The 22,484-nt window shown below is 43.6% G+C and overlaps 1 protein-coding gene across 2 annotated transcripts in view; it reads right to left on the bottom strand.

Moving 5' to 3' along the window:
* The window catches only part of FUBP3 (far upstream element binding protein 3), a 39,469-nt gene extending 20,250 nt beyond the window's left edge, over nt 1-19,219 (bottom strand). Inside the window, exons 1-6 of one of the 2 annotated variants that reach the window (XM_070758475.1) lie at nt 19,033-19,219; nt 12,323-12,428; nt 5,103-5,153; nt 4,543-4,576; nt 2,512-2,561; nt 1,044-1,115 (exon numbers count right to left, since the gene is read on the bottom strand). In XM_070758475.1, coding sequence (XP_070614576.1) covers nt 1,044-1,115; nt 2,512-2,561; nt 4,543-4,576; nt 5,103-5,153; nt 12,323-12,425 — 310 coding nt within the window. In that variant the 5' untranslated portion in view covers nt 12,426-12,428; nt 19,033-19,219. The remainder of the gene's footprint in view (nt 1-1,043; nt 1,116-2,511; nt 2,562-4,542; nt 4,577-5,102; nt 5,154-12,322; nt 12,429-19,032) is intronic. The other variant, XM_070758476.1, reaches the window with a different exon arrangement.
* Nucleotides 19,220-22,484: the final 3,265 nt, after the last annotated feature.

The following is a 22,484-nucleotide window of genomic DNA, read 5'->3' as shown; positions in this document are numbered from 1 at the left end:
GAGGCCCTGTTTCCTCCCAGGAGATTCCTAGAGAGGCCCCACGGAGGCTTCCCTCTGCCTTTTCCGGTCCTGTTTCCTCCCAGGAGATTCCTAGACAGGCCCCACAGAGGCTTCTCCCCGCCTTTTCAGGCCCCATTTCCTCCCAGGAGATTCCTAGACAGGCCCCATGGAGGCTTCTCCCCGCCTTTTCTGGCCCCGTTTCCTCCCAGGAGATTCCTAGACAGGCCCCATGGAGGCTTCTCCCCGCCTTTTCTGGCCCCGTTTCCTCCCAGGAGATCCCTAGAGAGGCCCCATGGAGGCTTCTCCCCGCCTTTTCTGGCCCCGTTTCCTCCCAGGAGATTCCTAGAGAGGCCCAACGGAGGCTTCTCCCTGCCTTTTCCGGCCCTGTTTCCTCCTAGGAGATTCCTAGAGAGGCCCCACGGAGGCTTCTCACCGCCTTTTCTGGCCCCGTTTCCTCCCAGGAGATTCCTAGAGAGGCCCCACGGAGGCTTTTCCCTGCCTTTTCTGGTTACAGTTTCGGAGGCTCGGGTTTGTAAGTGGGAAATGGTTCTTGAGAAGAGGCAAAAAAAAAATCACCCCGTTCTTATCTAGAAAAGTTAAGTAGAGGTGTTTGTAGGTAGAGGTACCACTCTACCGTCAGACAAAGTTGGTATATTATAACCTTGAAACACAGGTGGAGAATTCCATGTTTCTGTGCTAAAGCGATTTTTAAATCTCCTGGTCTGAGAAAGAAAGAGATGCATGTGAATAACATTGTTTCCGCAGTTTTGGTTTGGAGTATCTGATCTTCTCTTTTTTTATTGTTTGGAAATAGACACCCCCCCCCCCTTTGAACTTTGAAGCTTGTTGAAAGGATTAAGGCAGGAAGAACCTAAAGAGCAACAGATATAATATTTCTCTTTCCCGTTTTGGAGTAATGAAGTGTTTCTCTCTCTCTCTCTTTTTTTTAAATTAAAATCTCCTCGGAATACTAAAGCAGGAAATGGATGGGAGCAAAAATAAAATAAAATTACTGTGTAGCCCACTTCCCCAAAACTCCTTACCTGATGCTATCTGGATTTTGCACCCTGATTCGGCCTGAATCCTGGAGATCTGCTCACCGCCCCTGCCGATAACTGCAAAAAACCCAGAACCAACATCAGGAGGGGTGTCTGCTCATAGAATGTAAAGCGTAGAATGGGAGGCTGGAAGGGACCTCAGAGGTCTTCTATCGTCCGACCCCCTGCTCAAAGCAGGAGATCTTATATACCAGTGATGGCAAGCCTATGGCACGGGTGCCACAGGGGGCACGCGGAGCCATATCTGCTGGCCTGGAGGCGCACTGAGACACACCAACAATGCCCCTTTTTGTGGTTATGCTGTTGACTGATTGATTATTTATTTATTTATTATTTAGATTTGTATGCCGCCCCTCTCCACAGACTCGGGGTGGCTCACAGCAAAACAAAACAATTCATGACAAATCTAAATTATAATTTAAAATATTTTAAAAAACCCATTTACTAAACAAACATACCTACAAACATACCATGCATAAATTGTATAGGCCCGGGGGAGATGTCTCAGTTCCCCCATGCCTGACGACAAAGGTGGGTTTTCAGGAGCTTACGAAAGGCAAGGAGAGTAGGGGCAGTCCTAATCTCTGGGGGGAGCTGGTTCCAGGGAGTCGGGACCGCCACAGAGAAGGCTCTTTCCCTTGGGGCCCGCCATCCGACATTGATCAAGACGTTGCTGACTCCACACATGATATAGGACAGTGATGGCGAACGTATGGCATGGGTGCCTTGCCTTTCGTAAGCTCCTTAAAACCCACCTCTGCCGTCAGGCATGGGGGAATTGAGATATTCCCTTCCCTCCCCAGGTCTATACAATTTATGCATGGTATGTTTGTGTGTGTATGCTTTGCTTTTTTAATAAGGGGTTTTTAGTTACTTTAAATATTAGATTTGTCATTCATTGTTTTGTTATTGCTGTGAGCCGCCTCGAGTCTACGGAGAGGGGCGGCATACAAATCTAATCAATCAATCAATCAATCAATCAATATCTGCTGATACGCGAGCCATCACCCTAGCTCTGCTCCAATGTGCATGTGTGTGCCAGCCAGCTTATTTTTGGCTTGCACAGAGGCTCTGGGAGGGCGTTTTTGGCTTCCGGAGAGCCTCCTGGAGGTGGGTGGGGGGTTTACCCTCCGTCGGCTCCAGGAAGCCTTTGGAGCCTGGGGAGGGTGAAACACAAGCCTACGGGGCCACCATAAGTTGGGAAACAGGCTGTTTCCGGCCTCCGGGGGCCTCCCTAAGGGCAGGGGAAGCCGTTTTTGCCCTCCCCAGGCATTGAATTATGGGTGTGGGCACTCACGCATGTGTGATAGCATGCACCCACGTTCTTCCGGCACCCATGGCCCCATGGCAAAATTAACTGCCCACCACTGGTTTAATGGCTCCAAGCAAAGGAAGCTGGGTCTGTACTGGAGAAGCGAACTGATCCCCTGTGGAAGGAGAGCTGAATACTTACTGAATCCAACCATTTTGTCAGGCACTTTGAAATCTTCGGTTATTACCGCCCTGAAGAGAACAGGAAAGAAAATAAATGTTTCTGCCTCTGGCATGTCACCGTTTATTTGGGGGGGGGGGGGGTGTATACTTTTTTATTATTATTATTTTTCTCCACCATACAATAAAATATGCATAGGTTAAAAAAACACAGCATCAATGGCTAGGAATCAGCATGAATACCATTTCCTTCTTATATAGTATAAAACATTTTAAGGAGCATCGTAACTTTCACTGTTTGTCATAAGTCTGAATGGTCACTAAATGAGGACTGTCTGTAACCTTTAATCTTCATCCTGATCTCATCTCATCTCACTTTATCTACCTATTCTATCTATCTATCTATCTATCTATCTATCTATCTATCTATCTATCTATCTATCTATCTATCTATCATCTCTCTCTCTCTCTGTCTCTCTCTCTCTCTCTCTCTCTGTATCTAATATATCTAAATATATTTATCATATCTATCGTATCTATCTATCTACCTACCTACCATCCATCTATCTAATCAATTAATCTATCTATCTATCTATCTATCTATCTATCTATCTATCTATCTATCTATCTATCTATCTATCTATCTAATATATCTAAATATATTTATCATATCTATCGTATCTATTTATTTATTTATCTATCTATCTATCTATCTATCTATCTATCTATCTATCTATCTATCTATCTATCTATCTATCTACCTTCCATCCATCTAATCAATTAATCTATCTATCTATCTATCTATCTATCTATCTATCTATCTATCTATCTATCTTATCTATATCTATATCTATCTATCTTATCTATCTATCTTATCTATCTATCTATCTTATCTATCTATATCTATCTATCTATCTATCTATCTATCTATCTTATCTATCTATCTATCTATCTATCTTATCTATCTATATCTATCTATCTATCTATCTATCTATCTATCTATCTATCTATCTATCTATCTATCTATCTAATATATCTAAATATATTTATCATATCTATCGTATCTATCTATCTACCTACCATCCATCTATCTAATCAATTAATCTATCTATCTATCTATCTATCTATCTATCTATCTATCTATCTAATATATCTAAATATATTTATCATATCTATCGTATCTATTTATTTATCTATCTATCTATCTACCTTCCATCCATCTAATCAATTAATCTATCTATCTATCTATCTATCTATCTATCTATCTATCTATCTATCTATCTATCTATCTTATCTATATCTATATCTATCTATCTTATCTATCTATCTATCTTATCTATCTATCTTATCTATCTATATCTATCTATCTATCTATCTTCTCTATCTATCTATCTATCTATCTTATCTATCTATATCTATCTATCTTTCTATCTATCTATCTATCTATCTATCTATCTATCTATCTAATATATCTAAATATATTTATCATATCTATCGTATCTTTCTATCGTATCTTTCTATCGTGTCTATCGTATCTATCATATCTATCATATCTATCTATCTATCTATCTATCTATCTATCTATCTATCTATCTATCTAATATATCTAAATATATTTATCATATCTATCATATCTTTCTATCGTATTTATCATATCTATCTATTTATCTATCTATCTATCTATCTATCTATCTATCTATCGTATCCATCCATCCATCCATCCTAATATTGTCTTCCCCTTCTTCAAATCTCACCCAAGCCTCGTTTTTATTTTCCACTTCCTCACTTGCTGGCATCCCGTAAATATTTATTACTCCCAAGCCTCTTCTGTGTGAATAAACCACAAACATCCCCTTCACCCCCTACAGCTCCCTCCCAAAAAAATAAAAAATAAAATAAAATATTCTGAAGCACAAGGCTTAGAAAAGTGAGATGGAAGCCGCCGTTCCACACCGCTCCCAACCTCTGACTCCGTAAAGACTCCGGTACAGATGGCAGATCAATAAACAATTACATGTGATCGATAAATAATAAAACATAACCCACGGCTTACCTTTGATGTACCAGGGCTCCTAACTGGTTACCTACTGTGGCAGAGAAGAGAGAAAAAAGAAAGAGAGAAATCAAAGCATTAGCATGGATAAACTAACTTCATCTGGCCGTTTTCACCGGGGTGGAGAGAAAAGGAAAGCTGGGGGGGACGGGGGGGACCCGACCCACAACAAAAACCCAGCAATTTTGAGTTCAGCGACTAAATGATTGTCACGGGACAGAAAAACAGGAGGGGAGGTTTTTATCTGCCCCAGCCGGGGAAGAAAACGTCCAGCTGAACGCAGGATAGGAAATTGATCCACCTCCTTTCCATGCTGTGATGCATGGGAGAAAGCCGCCCCCCCCCCCCAATTCTGCAAATCCCTCGAAGTGTTCTGACTTCAGCCTTTGGGATTTTGGGCCCCCACCCCCACCACAAAAGGAAAGCCAATATTAAAAGGATCAAGAGGATCGGGAGGCGTTTAAAAACCAACCACCACGAAAAGATATTGGAAGAGTTTCAAGTCCAATCAAAAATACAAAAGTATTCAGAGAGAAAGAGAGAGAGACATACAAACATACTTCTGGTGTTGTCTCTTATCTGGGATCCATGAAGCCAGTTTACACGGAGACCTGTTAAAAGAGAGAGAGACTGCGGTCAAAGGATGTTCCTCGGTCAAGTTGAAGAAAAGGTCAAGTTTCTATCTCAAGACGCCCAACTAAGATGTCTTCCATTTTGTCTGGAAGCTTCTACTGAAGCTTGTGATCAAAGAACTTTCCATTATCATGTTGACGTTATGGTCAAGTTTCTAATTCAAGACGTCCAACTAATGTCTTCCAATTGGTCTGGAAGCTTCTACTGAAGCTTGCGATCAAAGAACTTTCCATTATCATGTTGATGTTACAGTCAAATTTCTAACACAAAACGTCCAACTAAGGCAACCAAACTCTTATTTATGAGGGTCGCAGTGTTCCAGGGTCACGTGATCCCCTTTTTGCGAACCTTTGGACAAGCAAAGGGGGAAACCAGATTCGCTTAATGACGGCATCACTAACTTAACAACTGTGGCAAGGTTGCGAAACAAATGCCTCGCTTAGGAACCGAAATCTGGGATTCCATTGTGGTTGTAAGTCGAGCACTTAATTTTTCTCCAACTTCAACATACAACTTCATATACATTCAATACATCTTAATATTTACTTATTTATTTATTTGGATTTATATGCCGCCCCTCTCCAAGGTAGGTAAAAAAAGAAGAAAACAATACAATCGTCTAAATTCAATTAATTTAAAAAACTACAATGTACTAGTCTATAAAACCCAGTATTATTAAAAAAAAACAATCATACCCACTCAAACAACAATCATATGTAATATTCATTGGCCTTGGCGCTAATCAACCTAAGCCTGGGGGCATAGATGAGTCTTAAGACTCTTGGGAAAAGCAAGACATATCATTATTCAAATACAATAAACCAGATCAAATTCCAGAATTTGCTTTATATTATTTCATCTGTATTCAAACTTTCTTCTCTCCACTTCCCTCAACGAAGATGATTAGGGGACTGGAGGCTAAAACATATGAAGAACGGTTGTAGGAACTGGGTAAATGTCTAATTTAATGAAAAGAAGGACCAGGGGAGACAGGATAGCAGTCTTCCAGTATCTCAGAGGTTATTGCCACAAAGAAGAGGGAGTCAAGCTATTCTCCAAAGCACCTGAGGGTAGAACAAAAAGCAATGGGTGGAAACTAAACAGAAAGAGAAGCAACTTAGAACTAAGGTGAAATGTCCTGACAATCAGAACGATTGACCAGTGGAACAGCTTGCCTCCAGAAGTTGTGAATGCTCCAACACTGGAAGTTTTTAAGCAGATGTTGGATAACCATCTGTCTGAAGTGGTGCACAGTTTCCTGCCTAAGCAGGGGTTTGGACTAGAAGACCTCCAAGGTCCCTTCCAACTCTGTTTATTATTATTATTATTATTATTATTATTATTATTATTATTATTATTATTATTATTGTTGTTGTTGTTGTTATTATTATTGTCATCGTCATCATCATCATCATTTATTGGACTTATATGCCGCCCTTCTTCGAAGAAGGCAGGGCAGCTCACAACATGAAAAAGAAATACTAAACAGTTCAAGAGCCCAATTTTAAAAGTGATCTAAAAACCCATGTTATAAAACCATGCAAGCACACTCATCCACGCCACAGTCCTTCTATCTAAGGCGGCTATTCCGCCTCTATTACTACCTACTTTCTTAGTCCAATGGAGCATTCGACGGCATCCTTATCAGCTTAGCTAGAAAGCAAAGAGCATCCCAACTGCAAGAAAGCCGCCTCTACAACTTGTTGAAACAACGGCTGCAAGGACTCCAACCTCCAGTGCCAAAATACAGTGGTACCTCTACCTAAGAACGCCTCTATTTATGAACTTTTCTAGATAAGAACTGGGCGTTCAAGTTTTTTTTTTTGCCTCTTCTCAAGAACCATTTCCCACTTACAAACCCAAGCCTCCGAAACTGTAACTGGAAAAGGCAGAGAGAAGCCTCCGTGGGGCCTCTCTAGGAATCTCCTGGGAGGAGACAGGGCTGGAAAAAGCGGGGAGAAGCCTCCATGGGGCCTCTCTAGGAATCTCCTGGGAGGAAACAGAGCCTCCACCCTCCCTGTGGTTTCCCCAATCGCACACATTATTTGCTTTTACATTGATTCCTATGGGAAAAATGGCTTCTTCTTACAAACTTTTCTACTTAAGAACCTGGTCACGGAACGGATTAAGTTTGTAAGTAGAAGGACCACTGTATAGATTACTGGTAGCAGAAGCAAATCATAACTGGCTTTATACTTACAAGGGGGGAAACCTAGCGGCTTTCAAAAGCTTCCTTTTTCCCCCCAGCTAAATCTGAAATTTTTTTTGGCTGGGAATTATTCTCAGTTGTTTTGTTGGAACGAAAGGGTCTCAGAACCGTGATTTAATCTCTATAACTGTCTGGTTTGGTGCTGCAACCCAACAGGACCGACACAGACTTCAGAGGAGAATCAGAACTGCAGAAAAAACAATGGCTGCCAACCTGCCTTCCATTGAGGACCTGTATACTGCACGAGTCAAAAAGAGGGCAGGGAAAATATTTACTGACCCCTCACATCCTGGACACAAATTGTTTCAACTCCTACCCTCAAAACGTCGCTACAGAGCACTGCACACCAAGACAACTAGACACAAGAACAGTTTTGTTCCAAACGCCATCACTCTACTAAACAAATAATTCCCTCAACACTGTCAGACTTTCTACTAAATCTGCACTTCTATTCTACTAGTTTTTCTCATCATTCCTTTCACCCATTTTCTCCCATGTTGACTGTATGACTGTAACTTGTTGTGTATATCCTAAGATTTTTATTAATATTGCTTCTTCATTGCTTATTTGACCCCTATGACAATCATTAAGTGTTGTACCACATGATTCTTGACAAATGTATATTTTCTTCTATGTACGCTGAGAGCATATGCACCAAGACAAATTCCTTGTATGTCCAATCATACTTGGCCAATAAAAAATTCTATTCTATTCTAATCAATTCCTCCAAAAAGGTGATTTTTAAAAGCTGAGCAAGAAGGGAATTTGCTCGAAGGCGGAAGGCGCTTAAGGAAATCACAGCCAGGGGAGGGAGAGGGCAAAAAAAAAGGAAAAGATTTCCCCTCCCCCTTGCAACCCAATTACTCTGGGGGGGTTTCAACGGCTTGTTTTAAGAAAGCAGAGCCCCCTTATCGCAGGAAATAATTTAAGCGTGGAGGGGGGAAAAAACCGAGAATGAATTCTGCATTTCAAGCTCCATTACATGTCCATTTCCCAGGTCACCTCAGTCATTTTCAGCTGCGAGTAGCAAAGATGAAGCCTATTTTAAAGCCCAGGACTATCGGAGGGCTTCCGAGGAATGACAAACCCCACCGCCCCCTCCCTTAGAAAAGTGCAGCGACTTGCGACAATCGATGCCCCGCCAGGACACCTCAATTTCACAATGCTCTATCAATCAGTTGTCTATTTTCTGAAATGGGATAGGCGCAACTTTCGCGGGCCTTCCTCGCAGCTGAGGTGGCTTTTTCCTGCCTGGTGGAGAAGTAAAATTTAGAAAATGCATGTAGGTTTCAGAGAGAAAGAAAGAAAGAGAGAGAGAGGGGTGGGGTGGGTGGGTGCAGAAGCAGGGAAGGAAAGCTTTTTAGACAACTCAAGAGAAGTTAAGGATCTTCCTTAAAATCTTTTCTGCTCTTATTTTCCTTCCTTCCTTTGCCTTTCCTTCCTTCCTTTCTTTCTCTAACCTCTTCCCTTCCTTCCATTTCCCTCCTCCTTCCCTCTTCCCTTCTTTCCATTTCCTTCCTTTCTTTCTTCCTAACCTCTTTCCTTCCTTCCTTCTTTCCTCCATTTCCTTCCTTCCTCTTTATAACCTCTCTTTCTTTCCTTCCATTTCCTTCCTTCCTCTTTATAACCTCTTTTTCTTTCCTTCCATTGCCTTCCTTCCTCTCTTTCCTTCCTAACCTCTTTCCTTCCTTCCATTTCCCTCCTCCTTCCCTCTTCCCTTCTTTCCGTTTCCTTCCTTTCTTTCTTCCTAACCTCTTTCCTTCCTTCCTCCATTTCCTTCCTTATTTCCTCTATTTCCTTCCTTCCTTCCTTCCTTCATCTTTATAACCTCTCTTTCTTTCCTTCCATTTCCTTCCTCCCTCTCTCTTTCCTTCCTAACCTCTTTCCTTCCTCCATTTCCTTCCTTCCTTTATAACCTCTTTCCTTCCTTCCGTTTCTGTCCTTCCTCCATCTCTCCTTCCAAACCTTTTTCCTTCCTTCCTTCTTCCCTCCCTCCCTCCTTCCCTTCCCCTCTTTTCTCTCTCTCCCCCACTCTCTCTCTTTCTATATTTGTGCCGCCCATCTCCTCTCTATGATTCTGGGAGGTTTACAGTTCATAAAACAAGTTTTTCAAAAATAGTTAAAATGATTAAAAGGACGCCACATTACAATATTATTCTGCATTTCCCCAATTCTCTTAAACCCTTATCAAATCTCTCTCCATCAGCTCCAAATTGGCCAGGGCAATTTTACAGGCTCGATTTTACAGCCAATTTTTTTTTTAAAAAAAATTCCCAGTGGTATGTCAAGAGTTCTTGAGCTTTAATGCATTAATTAATTAATTAATTTTGATGTAACACATTAAAACTCAAGAACTCTAGAAGATGATTCCTTATAGAACGAAAGGATTGCCTGAAAATCAGCTTTCACTTCTCCCCTTTTCAGCTGTTCTTTTTTCTCAGTTAAGCATTATTTAAGCTTTATATGCAGGCAAAGTATATGAAGTTGGTTCTATATATGGTAATAGTTGCTAGGATATTTTATACCTCTTCCTGGAAATGACACACAATTTGTGTCTTAGAAGGAGAGTAGACGAAGCTCTGTCGGCACGAATCCGTCTCAAAAATTGCTTTGTATTTAAAGGACGTTTTTGTATCGTCTGGCTTGATTCTTCTGGTGCGAGTTGTTTTTTGTGACCTCGGATATCCATTAATTGCACTGTTACTTTAATTGTTGATTTTTAAGCCGTGGGGTAGCCAGAGTTGCCGCTGAGTTGGGCAGCCGCATAAATGGCTTTAAATGAATAAATAACTTTAATTTAATCTGGAAGACTTTAATGGATTGTAATTATGCACTCGGGCTTGTACGAGGTCCAAAGTTTCACATAATGGAAGGCTTTCGAAAGATTAGGTCCTGCCCCATTCACTCAAGTAACTATAGACTTTCTCCAATAAGAAATTCCTATTACGGAAATATAGTACTCCCCGACTTAGCAATATTTCATTTAGTGGCCGTTCAAAGTTACAACAGCACTGGATAAAAATGTGACTTATAACCGGTTTTCACACTTATAGAAACATAGAAGATTGATGGCAAAAAAAGACCTTCTGGTCCATCTAGTCTGCCCTTATACTATTTCCTGTATTTTATCTTAGAATGAATATATGTTTTATCCCAGGCATGTTTACATTCAGCGACTGTGGATTTACCAACCACATCTGCTGGAAGTTTGTTCCAAGTATCTACTATTCCTTCAAGTCAAATAACATCTTCGGAGAGGGGCGGCATACAAATCTAATAAATAAATAAATAAATAATATTTTCTCACGTTGCTTCTGATCTTTCCCCCAACTCACCTCAGATTGTGACCCCTTGTTCTTGTGTTCACTTTCCTATTAAAAAACACTTCCCTCCTGAACATTATTTAACCCTTTAACATATTTAAATGTTAGGATCATGTCCTCCCCCCTTTTTCCCTTCTGTCCTCCAGACTATACCGATTGACCAACCACGTCTGCTGGAAGTTTGTTCCAAACATCTACACCTCCTTCAGTCAAATAATATTTTCTCACGTTGCTTCTGATCTTTCCCCCAACTAACCTCAGATTGTGTCCTCTTGTTCTTGGGTTCACATTCCTATTAAAACACTTCCCTCCTGAACCTTATTTAACCCTTTAACATACTTAAATGTTTCAATCATGTCCCCCCTTTCCCTTCTGTCCTCCAGACTATACAGATTGAGTTCATGAAGTCTTTCCTGATAGGTTTTATGCTTAAGACCTTCCACCATTTTTGTAGCCCGTCTTTGGACCCGTTCAATTTTATCCATATCTTTTTGTAGGTGAGGTCTCCAGAATTGGACACAGTATTCCGAATTATGCTTGTTGCAAGAAATGGTCGTATAATGGGACAAAGCTCACTTAACAAATGGTTCACACTACAACAGAGATTTTGGGGTCCATATTGCAGCCGCAAGTCGAGGACTGCCTGTTGTCCAAAGCTGCTCGGCATCAGAGGGAATGAAAGCAACACGCAACTCCAAAAGTACAACCTCTTTTTTGACTATAGAAAAGGCAACACAATTTTCTTAGGAAATCACAACGCTGGAGAAGACAATTTAGAGACGGGACAAATTAGGCAGAGACCCAGAATGAGGCGAGTCTCGGCTCTACGGGCAGTCCTTGACATACAACCCAAGATTAGGTGGTGATTTGCACAGTGCAGAAATGGCTTCGTGACCAGAACAAAGAGTGGTACCGACAGGGCATTCACGCCCTTGTATTTCGCTGGAAGAAGGCCATAGAAAGGGACCGAGACGACATGGAAAAATAGGGAGTGCAGAAGAAACATCCTTCTTTCTTGTGTGTAAGTTTCATTGTGTTCAATAAATAATCGTTGGAGGAAAAAAATGTGGTGCATTAATTTCTGGACGACCCTCGTAGATAGGTAGGTAGATAGAAAGATAAATGAAATAGATAGACAGATAAGACAGATAGATAAATAAATGAGATAGATAGATAGATTAGATAGTGATAGATAGATAGATAGATAGATAGATAGATAGATAGATAGATAGAATGATAGATAGATAGATGGATAGAATGATAGATAGATAGATAGATGGATGGATGGAATGATAGATAGATAAATAAATGAGATAGATAGATAGAATAGATAGATAAATTAGATAGATAGATAGATAGATAGATATATAAGTAGATAGACAGACAGATAGATTCTCCTCCCCACTGCCAGCCATTTACTAAACCAAACTTCCTTTAAATGTAACCAAACTACAAACCAAACTTCCTTTAAATGTAACCAAACTACAAACCAAACTTCCTTTAAATGTAACCAAACTACAAACCGAACTTCCTTTAAATGTAACCAAAGTAAAACCAAACTTCCTTTAAACATAAAAGGGATTTCAAATATTTGGGAAAAAAAGAAGATACTTACTCCCGTCTTCCAAAGCCCGCTTTACTCCGTAACCGTACACCGAGGGGTCCACGAGAGGTGCAGAGTTATTCACGTGAGAAATTTCTCCAATTTTAGCAGCCATTTGCTGTAGGAAGAGAATTTTAGGTGTTAACTAGCATCATTACAGGTAAGCCATACAATCCACAGGTGAGTCCACGAAGAGGAAGAAGGAAAGGTAGCTGGACACCATTATGGCAGTGATGACCAACCCATTGGAAGACCACGTGACTGCAGAAACTCAAGATATAACCTTCATTGTGTATTATTGTGTATTGGACTAAATAAATAAATAAATAAAATAAAGATGGGGGCCGACTTCTAAAACCACCGAGACGCTACGGCAAGTCTCCCAATATTTTCCAAAGAAAAGCAGAGGAAAAAGCCGATACCTTTTTTTAGCCCCTCGGACAACATCTGCGGCCTTATCTCTATTGGGGTCAATTGGCCACACTGCCTGCTGGTCAAGGAGCCTGTCTTCCTTTTGCAAAAGATTCAAGGGGTATCCAAGAGTCTTTTTCCTCTGCCAAGACCACCTTTGGACCCAGGAGAGAGGCAACACATTATATTCTCTCCCCCCCCCTTCTTCTCTGCCGATGACCCCTGACCATCTTCGAGTGATAAAGTACACAGGGGTGGACTCAGCCCGTCTCTAAAAAGCTAAAACCTCCACCACAACATTTAACCAAGGCGACTTGAGAGCATCATAGATTCAAAGGTCTGGAAGAGACCTCAGAGGTTTGCTAGTCTAACCCCCTACCCAAGGCAGGGGATCCCTTGTCTAAGTCAGTGTTTCCCAACCTTGGCAACTTGAAGATATTTGGACTTCAACTCCCAGAATTTCTTTTACCTTCTTACGTTAATAACTTTCTAACCTTCTCTACAAATTGAGAGTCTTTAAAAAAAGCAAAAAGCTTTACGAATGTGGAGAAAGAGACAATCTAGGCTGCATGGTGCTGGCTGGAATATAATACAATAGAACAGTGTTTCCCAACCTTGGCAACTTGAAGATATTTGGACTTCAACTCCCAGAATTCCCCAGCCAGCATTCGGGAGTTGAAGTCCAAATATCTTCAGGTTACCAAGGTTAGGAACCACTAGACTAGAAGACCTCGAAGATCCTGTCCAGTCCTAGGATTCTATGTGCAATAACAATAAAAACAACAGCAGCTAAGCATGTTTGCTAGGAGGTCAGTTTGTGACGCCAAGTAGGAGAGTAAATATTTATAGTTATAGTTCATTAGATTTGTATGCCACCCCTCTCCGAAGATAGAAGAATTTCTTAATAGAAGTTCTCGGTTTAATTTGGTAGCTTTCTGTTTGATATGAGGTCGCACTGAATTAATCTGGGTTTCTTTGTGTGTGTGTGTTTTTTTGTTGCTGTTATTTGAACAAAGGTTGGCTTACGGCCCACTCCTGGCCAGGTCAAGAAGTCAAAACATGACACTGATGATGTGGCAGGGATTTTTTGATAAATTATGGCTTGAAAGGAGAGCTGAAAGGGTGTGAATGCCACAGCTGGACTTTTAAAGTGACTTAGCGGGAATGATGTATACAAACAAGTTTTTGATGCTTTTCGTTTCCAGCCTCTAAGAAAGAGACCTTGAGACCTCACCTACAAAAAAATATTGATCAACTTGAACGCGTCCAAAGACGGGCTACAAAAATGGTGGAAGGTCTTAAGCATCAAACTTATCAGGGAAGACTTCATGAACTCAACCTGGTTCCGGTTTCACTTCTGTATTCCTAACTAATATTTCTTCTATGTATAGAAACAGGTTTATGAATGCTTTTCTTTTTCCAGCCTCTAAGAAAGGGGGAAAACTGAAGTTAGAAGTTTTGTCTACACCAGTGTTTCCTAACCGTGGCAACTTGAAGATATCTGGACTTCAATTCCCAGAATTCGGGCAATAGGCAATAGCAGGATCGAGACAGTTTATTCAAATTATTATTATTATTATTATTATTATTATTATTATTATTAATCATTATTAATTAAATTTGTATGCCGCCCCTCTCCGCAGACTCGGGGCGGCTCACAACAAGAATAGTAACAATATAACAATGTAACAAATCTAATATTTAAAGATCTAAAAAAACCCATCATTAAAAAACCACACCACACAAGCACACCATACATAAACTATATAAGCCTGGGGGAGGTGTCTCAATTCCCCCCTATCTGGTGATACAGTGGGTCTAAAGCAATTTACGGAAGGCAAGGAGGGTAGGGGCAGTTCTGATCTCTGGGGGGAGTTGGTTCCAGAGGGCCGGGGCCATCACAGAGAAGGCTCTTCCCCTGGGACCTGCCAGACGACATTGTTTAGTCGACGGGACCCGGAGAAGGCCAGCTCTGTGGGACCTAACCGGCCGTTGGGATTCGTACGGCAGAAGTCAGTTCCATCCTCAGATAAATGCCAGAAGTATCACACAAACATAATGTAAGCGGTTCTCCACTTACGGCAGTTCGTTTAGGGACTGTTCAAAGTTACATTGTGTTCTCAGACTTTCATGCCTAAGGAAGAACTAGAACTCACTTTCTCCTGGGGATTGGGCCCAAAGTTACCCAGCTGGCTTTTGTCTTTAAGGCAGGACTAGTTGCCTGGAGATTGGCCCAGAATTACTCATTTGGATTTTGGATAAGGCAGGACTAGAACTCACTGTCGCCTGGTGATTGGCCCAGAATTACCCAGTTGGCTTTCGTGCCTAAGGCAAGACTAGAACTCACTGTCGCCTGGTGATTGGGCCCAGGCCCAATTGGCTTTCATGTCCAAGGCAGGACTAGAATTCACTGTTGCCTGGTGACTGGACCCAGAATTACCCAGTTGGCTTGGACGCCTAAAATGGAACTAGAACTCACCATCCCTTGGTTTTTAAGCCACCACCTGAACCACTAAACTAAACCGAATCTTCCGTTCCCTGTCTTGATAGAGTAAGTGGGTAAGTACGCAACAGTAGGGTCCCATAGCATAAGACAACGTCAGAGGGGCTAGGAAGACCACCCCACACAGATGTTTGGGTTCAACCTTGAAAGAACTAATGCACAACACAATGGGAGATAATGTACTGGGGGGGGGAGAGGAATAACAATAACAATGGCCGAGGGGTGTCTAGCTTAGAAGCATGATGTGTATTGTGATGTTCATACAGCCACGTTATCTCTGTTTTCAAGAGCTACAAAAAGATGCTAAAGAGCAACTAAACCGATTCACAAAACGAGGGGAGGGCTGATTAAACCGATTAACCCCTTGTGATCCACTACAGAACATGCTTTTTTTCTTGAGGGGAGGCTGTCTGTCAAGCCGGTGCAGAAGTTGGGGATTAACCAATGGCTTGCCACACTCTCTAGAGAAGGCCTGATGTTTATTGGAACTTGGGCAGGGTGATTTTCTTGAGGCAATAGATGCAGCCACAAAGCATTCTTACTTTGAGGGGATCAAGGACATCCTAGGTCCACCCACCTGGGCGGAAGCGGAAGGAGGGCTGGCCACGCTGGCACAACCTGAGTGGGCAACGTAACAAAGTTGTGGGCGGGGGGGGACAAGGGATGTGAACTTTCAACTGGGTGGTAAACTCAAATTCGGTTTCCCCAGTGTAGGTGCCAGGGTGCAGATAGATAGATAGAAAGGTTGCAGGTCGAGGACTGCCTACAGAGAGCAACGCATGAAGGTGATTGGGAGCAAGGATGATTTCCAAGACTAGAAAATTAAGAGGTAGAATGCAAAAAGAGATTCAGATACATTGGTACCTCATCCTACAAACCCCTAGTCATACGAACTTTTCAAGATACGAACCCGGGGTTTGGAAAAAAATTTGCCTCTTCTTACGAACTTTTTTCGCCTTACGAACCCCCCACCGCCATCGCTGCGATGCCCCACCTCCGGACTTCCGTTGCAAGCGAAGCACCCGTTTTTGCGATCCTGGGATTCCCCTGAGGCTCCCTTCCATGGGAATCCCCACCTCCGGACTTTCGCGTTTTTGCGATGCTGCGATGTCGCTGAGGCTTCCCTCGCTGGGAAACCCCACCTCCGGACTTCCGTTGCCAGCGGAGCTCCCGTTTTTGTGATCCTGGGATTCCCCACAGCATCGCAAAAACACGGAAGTCTGGAGGTGGGGTTTCCCATGGAGGGAAGCTTCAGGGGAATCCCACCAGTGCAAAAACGGGCCCTTTGGCTTGAAAAAGGGATAAATTTTGGGCTTGCACATATTAATCGGTTTTCCATTGATTCCTATGGGAAACGTTGTTTCATCTTACGAACTTTTCACCTTACGAACGTCCTCCCAGAGCCAATTAAGTTTGTAAGATGAGGTATCACTGTATTTTCAACTTGTTATATATAGATACTGATAAAATTGAACGGGTTCAAAGACGGGCTACAAAAATGGTAGAAGGTCTTAAGCATAAAACCTATGAGACTCTAGAATCAAGGCAACGGCAAAAACAAATTTGCTCCCGGCAAACCAATAAGGCCAAGGGGAAGGAGAGCCAGTGTCAAACTTGTACAGGTGGTTCCTCGACTTACGACGGTTCATTTATTGACTGTTCAAAGTTACAATGAAACTGAAAAAAATAGGACTTGGTTTTCCACACTTACGACTGTAGCCATGTGATCAAAATTTGGACGCTCGGCAACGAGGTCAGTTAGGACCTGGGGTTCCTTAGACCTTCCCCCCTGACCGATGAATGTTTAGTTTGACCGCTGAATGAATGATATTGATAGTCTTTAATTAGAATTTTAAGATTGTTTTTTTTAAAGGTATAATTGAATTGTTATTGTTGTTTCCTGTTTTTCTGTACATGCTGTGAGCCGCCCCGAGTCCTCGGAGAGGGGCAGCATATAAATCCAATTAAATAAATAAATAAAATAGGACAAGTTCCAGTGTCTCCAGTGGGGGGGGGGATGTCACATGATCTCCTTTGGCGACCGTCGTACAAAGCAAAGTCAGTGGGGAAGCCAGATTCGCTTAACAACCGTGAGACTAAGCGAACCACCGCTGTGATTCACTTAACAACATTGGCAAGGAAAATCGTCGAACAAGGCAAAGTTTCACCTAACAAATGTTTCGGTTAACGCGACAGAAATTTCAGGCTCATCGGCGGGTCGAGAACTCCCCGTATTTGCTGAGGAGGGCTCTTTGGTGCTGTTTGCCTGCAGACAATTCATCGCCCAAACTAGGTAATGTTATCCATGCTAGAAGGCAGCACTCCCTTCTGCCACTGATGATGTTACCTAGTTGTGTCATGAAACGCCTGCAAGAGCTACTACTGTATGTAAACAGGGAGAAACCCCACACTCACTAGCCCTGATGACGTTACCCAGTTGGAAAGAAACCCACCAAACTCACAGTGCACCAAACAGCCCACGGTTGTCCTCCTGTTCCTCCTCCTCCACCACTTCAGGAACCCCTGTCCCTTTCTAACACTGATGACGTTACCCAGTCGGGTCATGAAATGTCTCCAAGAAACCCACCAAGCTCAGAGAGCACCAAACAGTCGAGCCTCCACATCCAGGAGCAACCTACCTGGCTCTAAGCGCAGCCTAGCCAAGCCGATTCAATGCTGTACTGCTGCTACAGGGGGGATCCAAGGAGGGTCATAGGAACCCCTCCCCCCTTGGCTGTCAAAACCCTCCAAAGACCAAAGACAAGGCTGCCAGGTCTCCTTTTCAGGACCCTCCCCCTTTGAAGAAGGAAGAGCCCCCCCCCCCCGAGGGGCCAGAGACCTTCTGAGTTAGCACCCCCGTTTGGGGGCTAACCAGAGGGGGCTGCTCGACCGTCTAAAAATGCAGGAGGGGGGTAGAGCCTGCTGCTGCTTCTCCTCCCCCTCGTGTTTTCCTACACCAGGAGTAAGCAAATATGAATTGTGGACTTCAACTCCCAGAATTCCTGAGCCAATCATGTTAGCTCAGTAATTCTGGGAGTTGAAGTTCACATGTCATAGAAGAGCCGACTTTGCCTACCCCTGTACCTAGACAGTCGAGCCTCCACATCCAGGAGCAACCTACCTGGCAGCCAGTTCTAAGCGCGGCCTAGCCAAGCCGATTCAATGCTGCTGTTGCTACGAGGGGGCTCCAAGGGAGAGGGGGTCGTGAGGAGCCCTTCCCCCACCCTCGGGTGCAAATGGAACGGGGGGGGGCTGTCAAAACCCTCTGAATTAGCACCCCTGCTTGGAGGCTAACCAGAGGGGGCTGCTCGACCCTCTAGCAGTGCAGGAGGCAGGGAGGGGTTGCTGCTGCTGCACCACGTTTCCCCAGACAGTCGAGCCTCCACATCCAGGAGCAACCTACCTGGCAGCCAGTTCTAAGCGGGGCCTAGCCGAGCCGATTCAACGCTGCTGCTGCTGCTGTTAGGGGGGGGGGCTGCAAGGAGGGTCGTGTGGAGCCCCTTCCCCCCCCTCAGGGTGCCAATGGAACCGGGGGGAGGGGCTGTCAAAACGTAGAGCCCCTCCCCTCCAATTGCCCCCCCACGCCCCAATTTCCCGGCATGCCTCGGGCCACCCCCATATGACCCCCCCCTCCACCGGCCTCTCTGAGGGGGCGGCCCGGCCCACCTCCTGTCAAGCCCAGGCCCGGCCTGAGGCCTCCTCCGGCTGCCCCGCTCTGGCCCCGGCGGCCCTCCGAGCCCCCCGCCGTCGGCCCTCTCCCCCCCGCGGCCCCCGAGCCGGCCTTGTCCGCCGCCTCCCCGCCACTCACTCGGCCTCTCCGTCTGGCGCCCGGGGGGGGCTCAAAGCGCTCCGGCTACCTCGCTCGCCCTCCGCCTGGGGACCCGTACCCGGAAAAGGAAGTCCCTCCCCTCGCTTCCGCCGGAAAGCGGAAGGAGGGCGGCGAAAGGGGCCAAGGCGGCGGGGACTGGGCGTGACGTCACACGCCGAGGCAGGGCGGGAAAGCGTCCTCCGAAGGAGGGAGGGAAGGAGGACGCAGGGGCGTGGCGAGAGCGCGGAGGAGCCCCTCCCTTGCTGGGAGTGGAGGCGCACGCGCAGTGCGTTAGGGTCCCATCGGGCGCCCCGTTTGGAGGATCGGGGGCAGCTGGGGCGGGGCGGAGAGTGATCTTTGCCCCCCTCCCTGAGATCTTGCATGGGAGATGATAGTCTCCACTCAGAAGGCGTCTGAGCTCAATATTATGCATGCAAACTCCTTCATGGGAGAAGTTCCTCAGCCAAAGCTCTCCAATAGAGATGGAGTTGACTCAAAAAGCATCCATGGTCAATATTGTTCATGCAACCTCCTTCATGGGTGATGTTCTTCAGCCAGAGCACTTCCATGGGAGATAGTCCCCATTCAAAAGGCTCTCCAGCTCAATGTTCTGCATGGAAACTCATTAATAGTAGATGTTCCTCAGCCAAAGTTCTTCAAAAGGCGTTCTTGGTCAATATTCTTCATGCAACCTCCTTCATGGGTGATGTTCTTCAGCCAGAGCACTTCCATGGGAGATAGTCCCCACTCAAGAGGCTCTCCAACTCAATATTCTGCATGCAAACTCATTCATGGGAGATGTTCCTCAGCCAAAGCAATTCCATGGAGATGGTGTTCACTCAAAAACCATTCTTGGTCAATATTCTTTATGCAAACTCCTTCATGGGTGATGTTCTTCAGCCAAAGCTCTTCCATGGGAGATAGTCCCCATTTACCTTTGGTGCTTTGGGCTTCATAGAAACATAGAAGACAGATGGCAGAAAAAGACCTCCTGGTCCATATAGTCTGCCCTTATACTATTTCCTGCATTTTATCTTAGGATGGATCTATGTTTATCCCAGGCATGTTTCAATTCAGTGACTGTGGATTCTTCCTTCCTTCCTTCCTTCCTTCCTTCCTTCCTTCCTTCCTTCCTTCCTTCCTTCCTTCCTTCTTCATAGAAACATAGAAGATTGACAGCAGAAAATCTATTTTAAGATGGATCTATGTTTATCCCAGGCATGTTTCAATTCAGTTACTATGGATTTACCAACCACGCCTGCAGGAAGTTTGTTCCAAGCATCTACTCCTCTTTCAGTCAAATAATATTTTCACACATTGCTTCTGATCTTTCCCCCAACTAGCCTCAGATTGTGCCCCCTTGTTCTTGTGTTCACTTTCCTATTAAAAACACTTCCCTCCTGAACCTTATTTAACCCTTTAACATATTTAAATATTTCGATCATGTCCCCCCTTTTCCTTCTGTCCTCCAGACTATACAGATGGAGTTCACGAAGTCTTTCCTGATCGGTTTGTTGCTTAAGACCTTCCACCATTCTTGTAGCCCGTCTTTGGACCTGTTCAATTTTATCCGTATCTTTTTGTAGGTGAGGTCTCCAGAACTGAACACAGTATTATTCCAAATGGGGTCTCACCAGGGCTCTATACAGCGGGATCACAATCTCCCTCTTCCTGCTGGTTATATTCCCAGCCAATCTCATTGTACACATGTCGTGCATAAGGTTGGAAATTTGAAACTAGGTTAACACACACATCTCTCTCCATTCAAATTTTGGGAGACTGCTATCGTGTTACTCCTATGTCTTCCTTTCTTTAGATTAAACCGATGCCTTGCAACTGTTCATTCCATAATCCCCAACCCCGCTTGTCAGTCAACCTCACCAAGACAAAGCAGGTGAACAAAGGTATTAATCTTTCACCTCCTCTACTTCCTTGGTGAATAGCCATGAGTGGTGGCCTTTGTCCATCTCCTCCTCTTCCTCCCCATTCTTTTTGGTCCTCCTACGTGAAGATCTCCGTCCTTTCAGCTCCATATCCGTGAAGTGGAACCACAGCTATCTCATCAAAGATGTGATGCACACCTGCAATTAGTGAGGGGGGTGGGAGGTCTTTAGTCTTTTTCAAGAAGAAGAGGAACCCCCCCCCCCCAGAAGGAACTGCCTGGGGCTCCGGAGATGGAAACCCAAAGGGAATAACTCTATAGATCTTTAAAAATGATCTCTGAATTAAAGAAGCAAGTCAATATTTGTTCTTTGTTGCAAAGGTGTAGCAAGGGATAGCCTAAAGATACTACACACTTGTGAAGGGCGCTGCACAAACCTCTTTAGTTAATCCACTGCAGGGTTGCTATTTTAATTCTCCTGAACCCCCAGCCTGAACATGGTGGCACAGGTAGTTCTCCACTTATGGCCATTCATTTATAATAATAACAACAACAACAACAACAACAATAATAATAATAATAATAATAATAGCTTTACTGGGATCTTGTTTGTTGAGTTGTATTGATGATGATGATGATGATGATAATAATAATAATAATAATAATAATAATATAACAAGAAGAAGAAGAAGAATAGAGTTGGAAGGGACCTTGGGGGTCTTCTAGTCTAACCCTCTGCTTAGGCAGGAAACCCTCCACTACTTCAGACAGATGGTTATCCAACATCTGCTTAAAAACTTCCAGTGTTGGGGCATTCACAAGAAAGAAAGAAAAAGAAGGAAGGAAGAAAGAAAGGGAAGGAATGAAGGAAAGGAAAAGAAAGTGAAGGAAGGAAAAACAAAGGAGGAAAGGAAAGGAGGAAGGATGGAAGGAAGGAAAAGAAAAAGTGGAAGGAAAGGAAGGAAAAGGAAAGGAGGAAGGATGGAAGGAAGAAGGAAGAAAGGAAAGGAGGGAGGAAGGGAGGGAGGTCAGATTTCTGGGGAAGCCACCAAGTTGCTTTCAAGTCAGCAGCAAAAAAACTGGTTTGCCTTTGTCTGCCTGTGTGCAAAGACGAGTTATTGGAAATTACTCTCTTTGAGTCATTGCCAGCCAAAAGAAATGAGTCACACCCTGGGTTTAACCAATTCTTTTCCCCGTATTTTGGATTCTTCCCAGTCCATTTTATCCACAAAAATGTCATTTTCAGCCCTTCCCATCTTACAAACGTGCAGTATTCTCCAGGCGTGCTTTTCAGAGATAATGGTCTATTAAATGTATTGGAGATACGGATGCTTCCTGCTGCAAGAAATTACATTTATGGTACATGCTGTATTACCTTTTATGTTAACCGCCAAAGTACAGGTTGTTCTTGATTTACGGATGCAATAAGAATTGTTGCTCTAAGCAAGAGGAGACAGGAAGGGAGGCCCATTCAAAAGTGAAAAGTTTTGTTACTATAGGAGATTTAAAGTAGTTGGTGTTTTTTTTCTTATTTCCAGAATTGCTCATATAAGATTCTTGCGGCCGTCAA

This window comes from Erythrolamprus reginae, chromosome 8 (assembly GCF_031021105.1).
Source record: "Erythrolamprus reginae isolate rEryReg1 chromosome 8, rEryReg1.hap1, whole genome shotgun sequence".
Classification (NCBI taxonomy): Eukaryota; Metazoa; Chordata; class Lepidosauria; order Squamata; family Dipsadidae; genus Erythrolamprus; species Erythrolamprus reginae.
The sequence above is the reverse complement of the archived record's forward strand: the minus strand, read 5'-3'. Positions and strand labels throughout refer to the sequence as shown.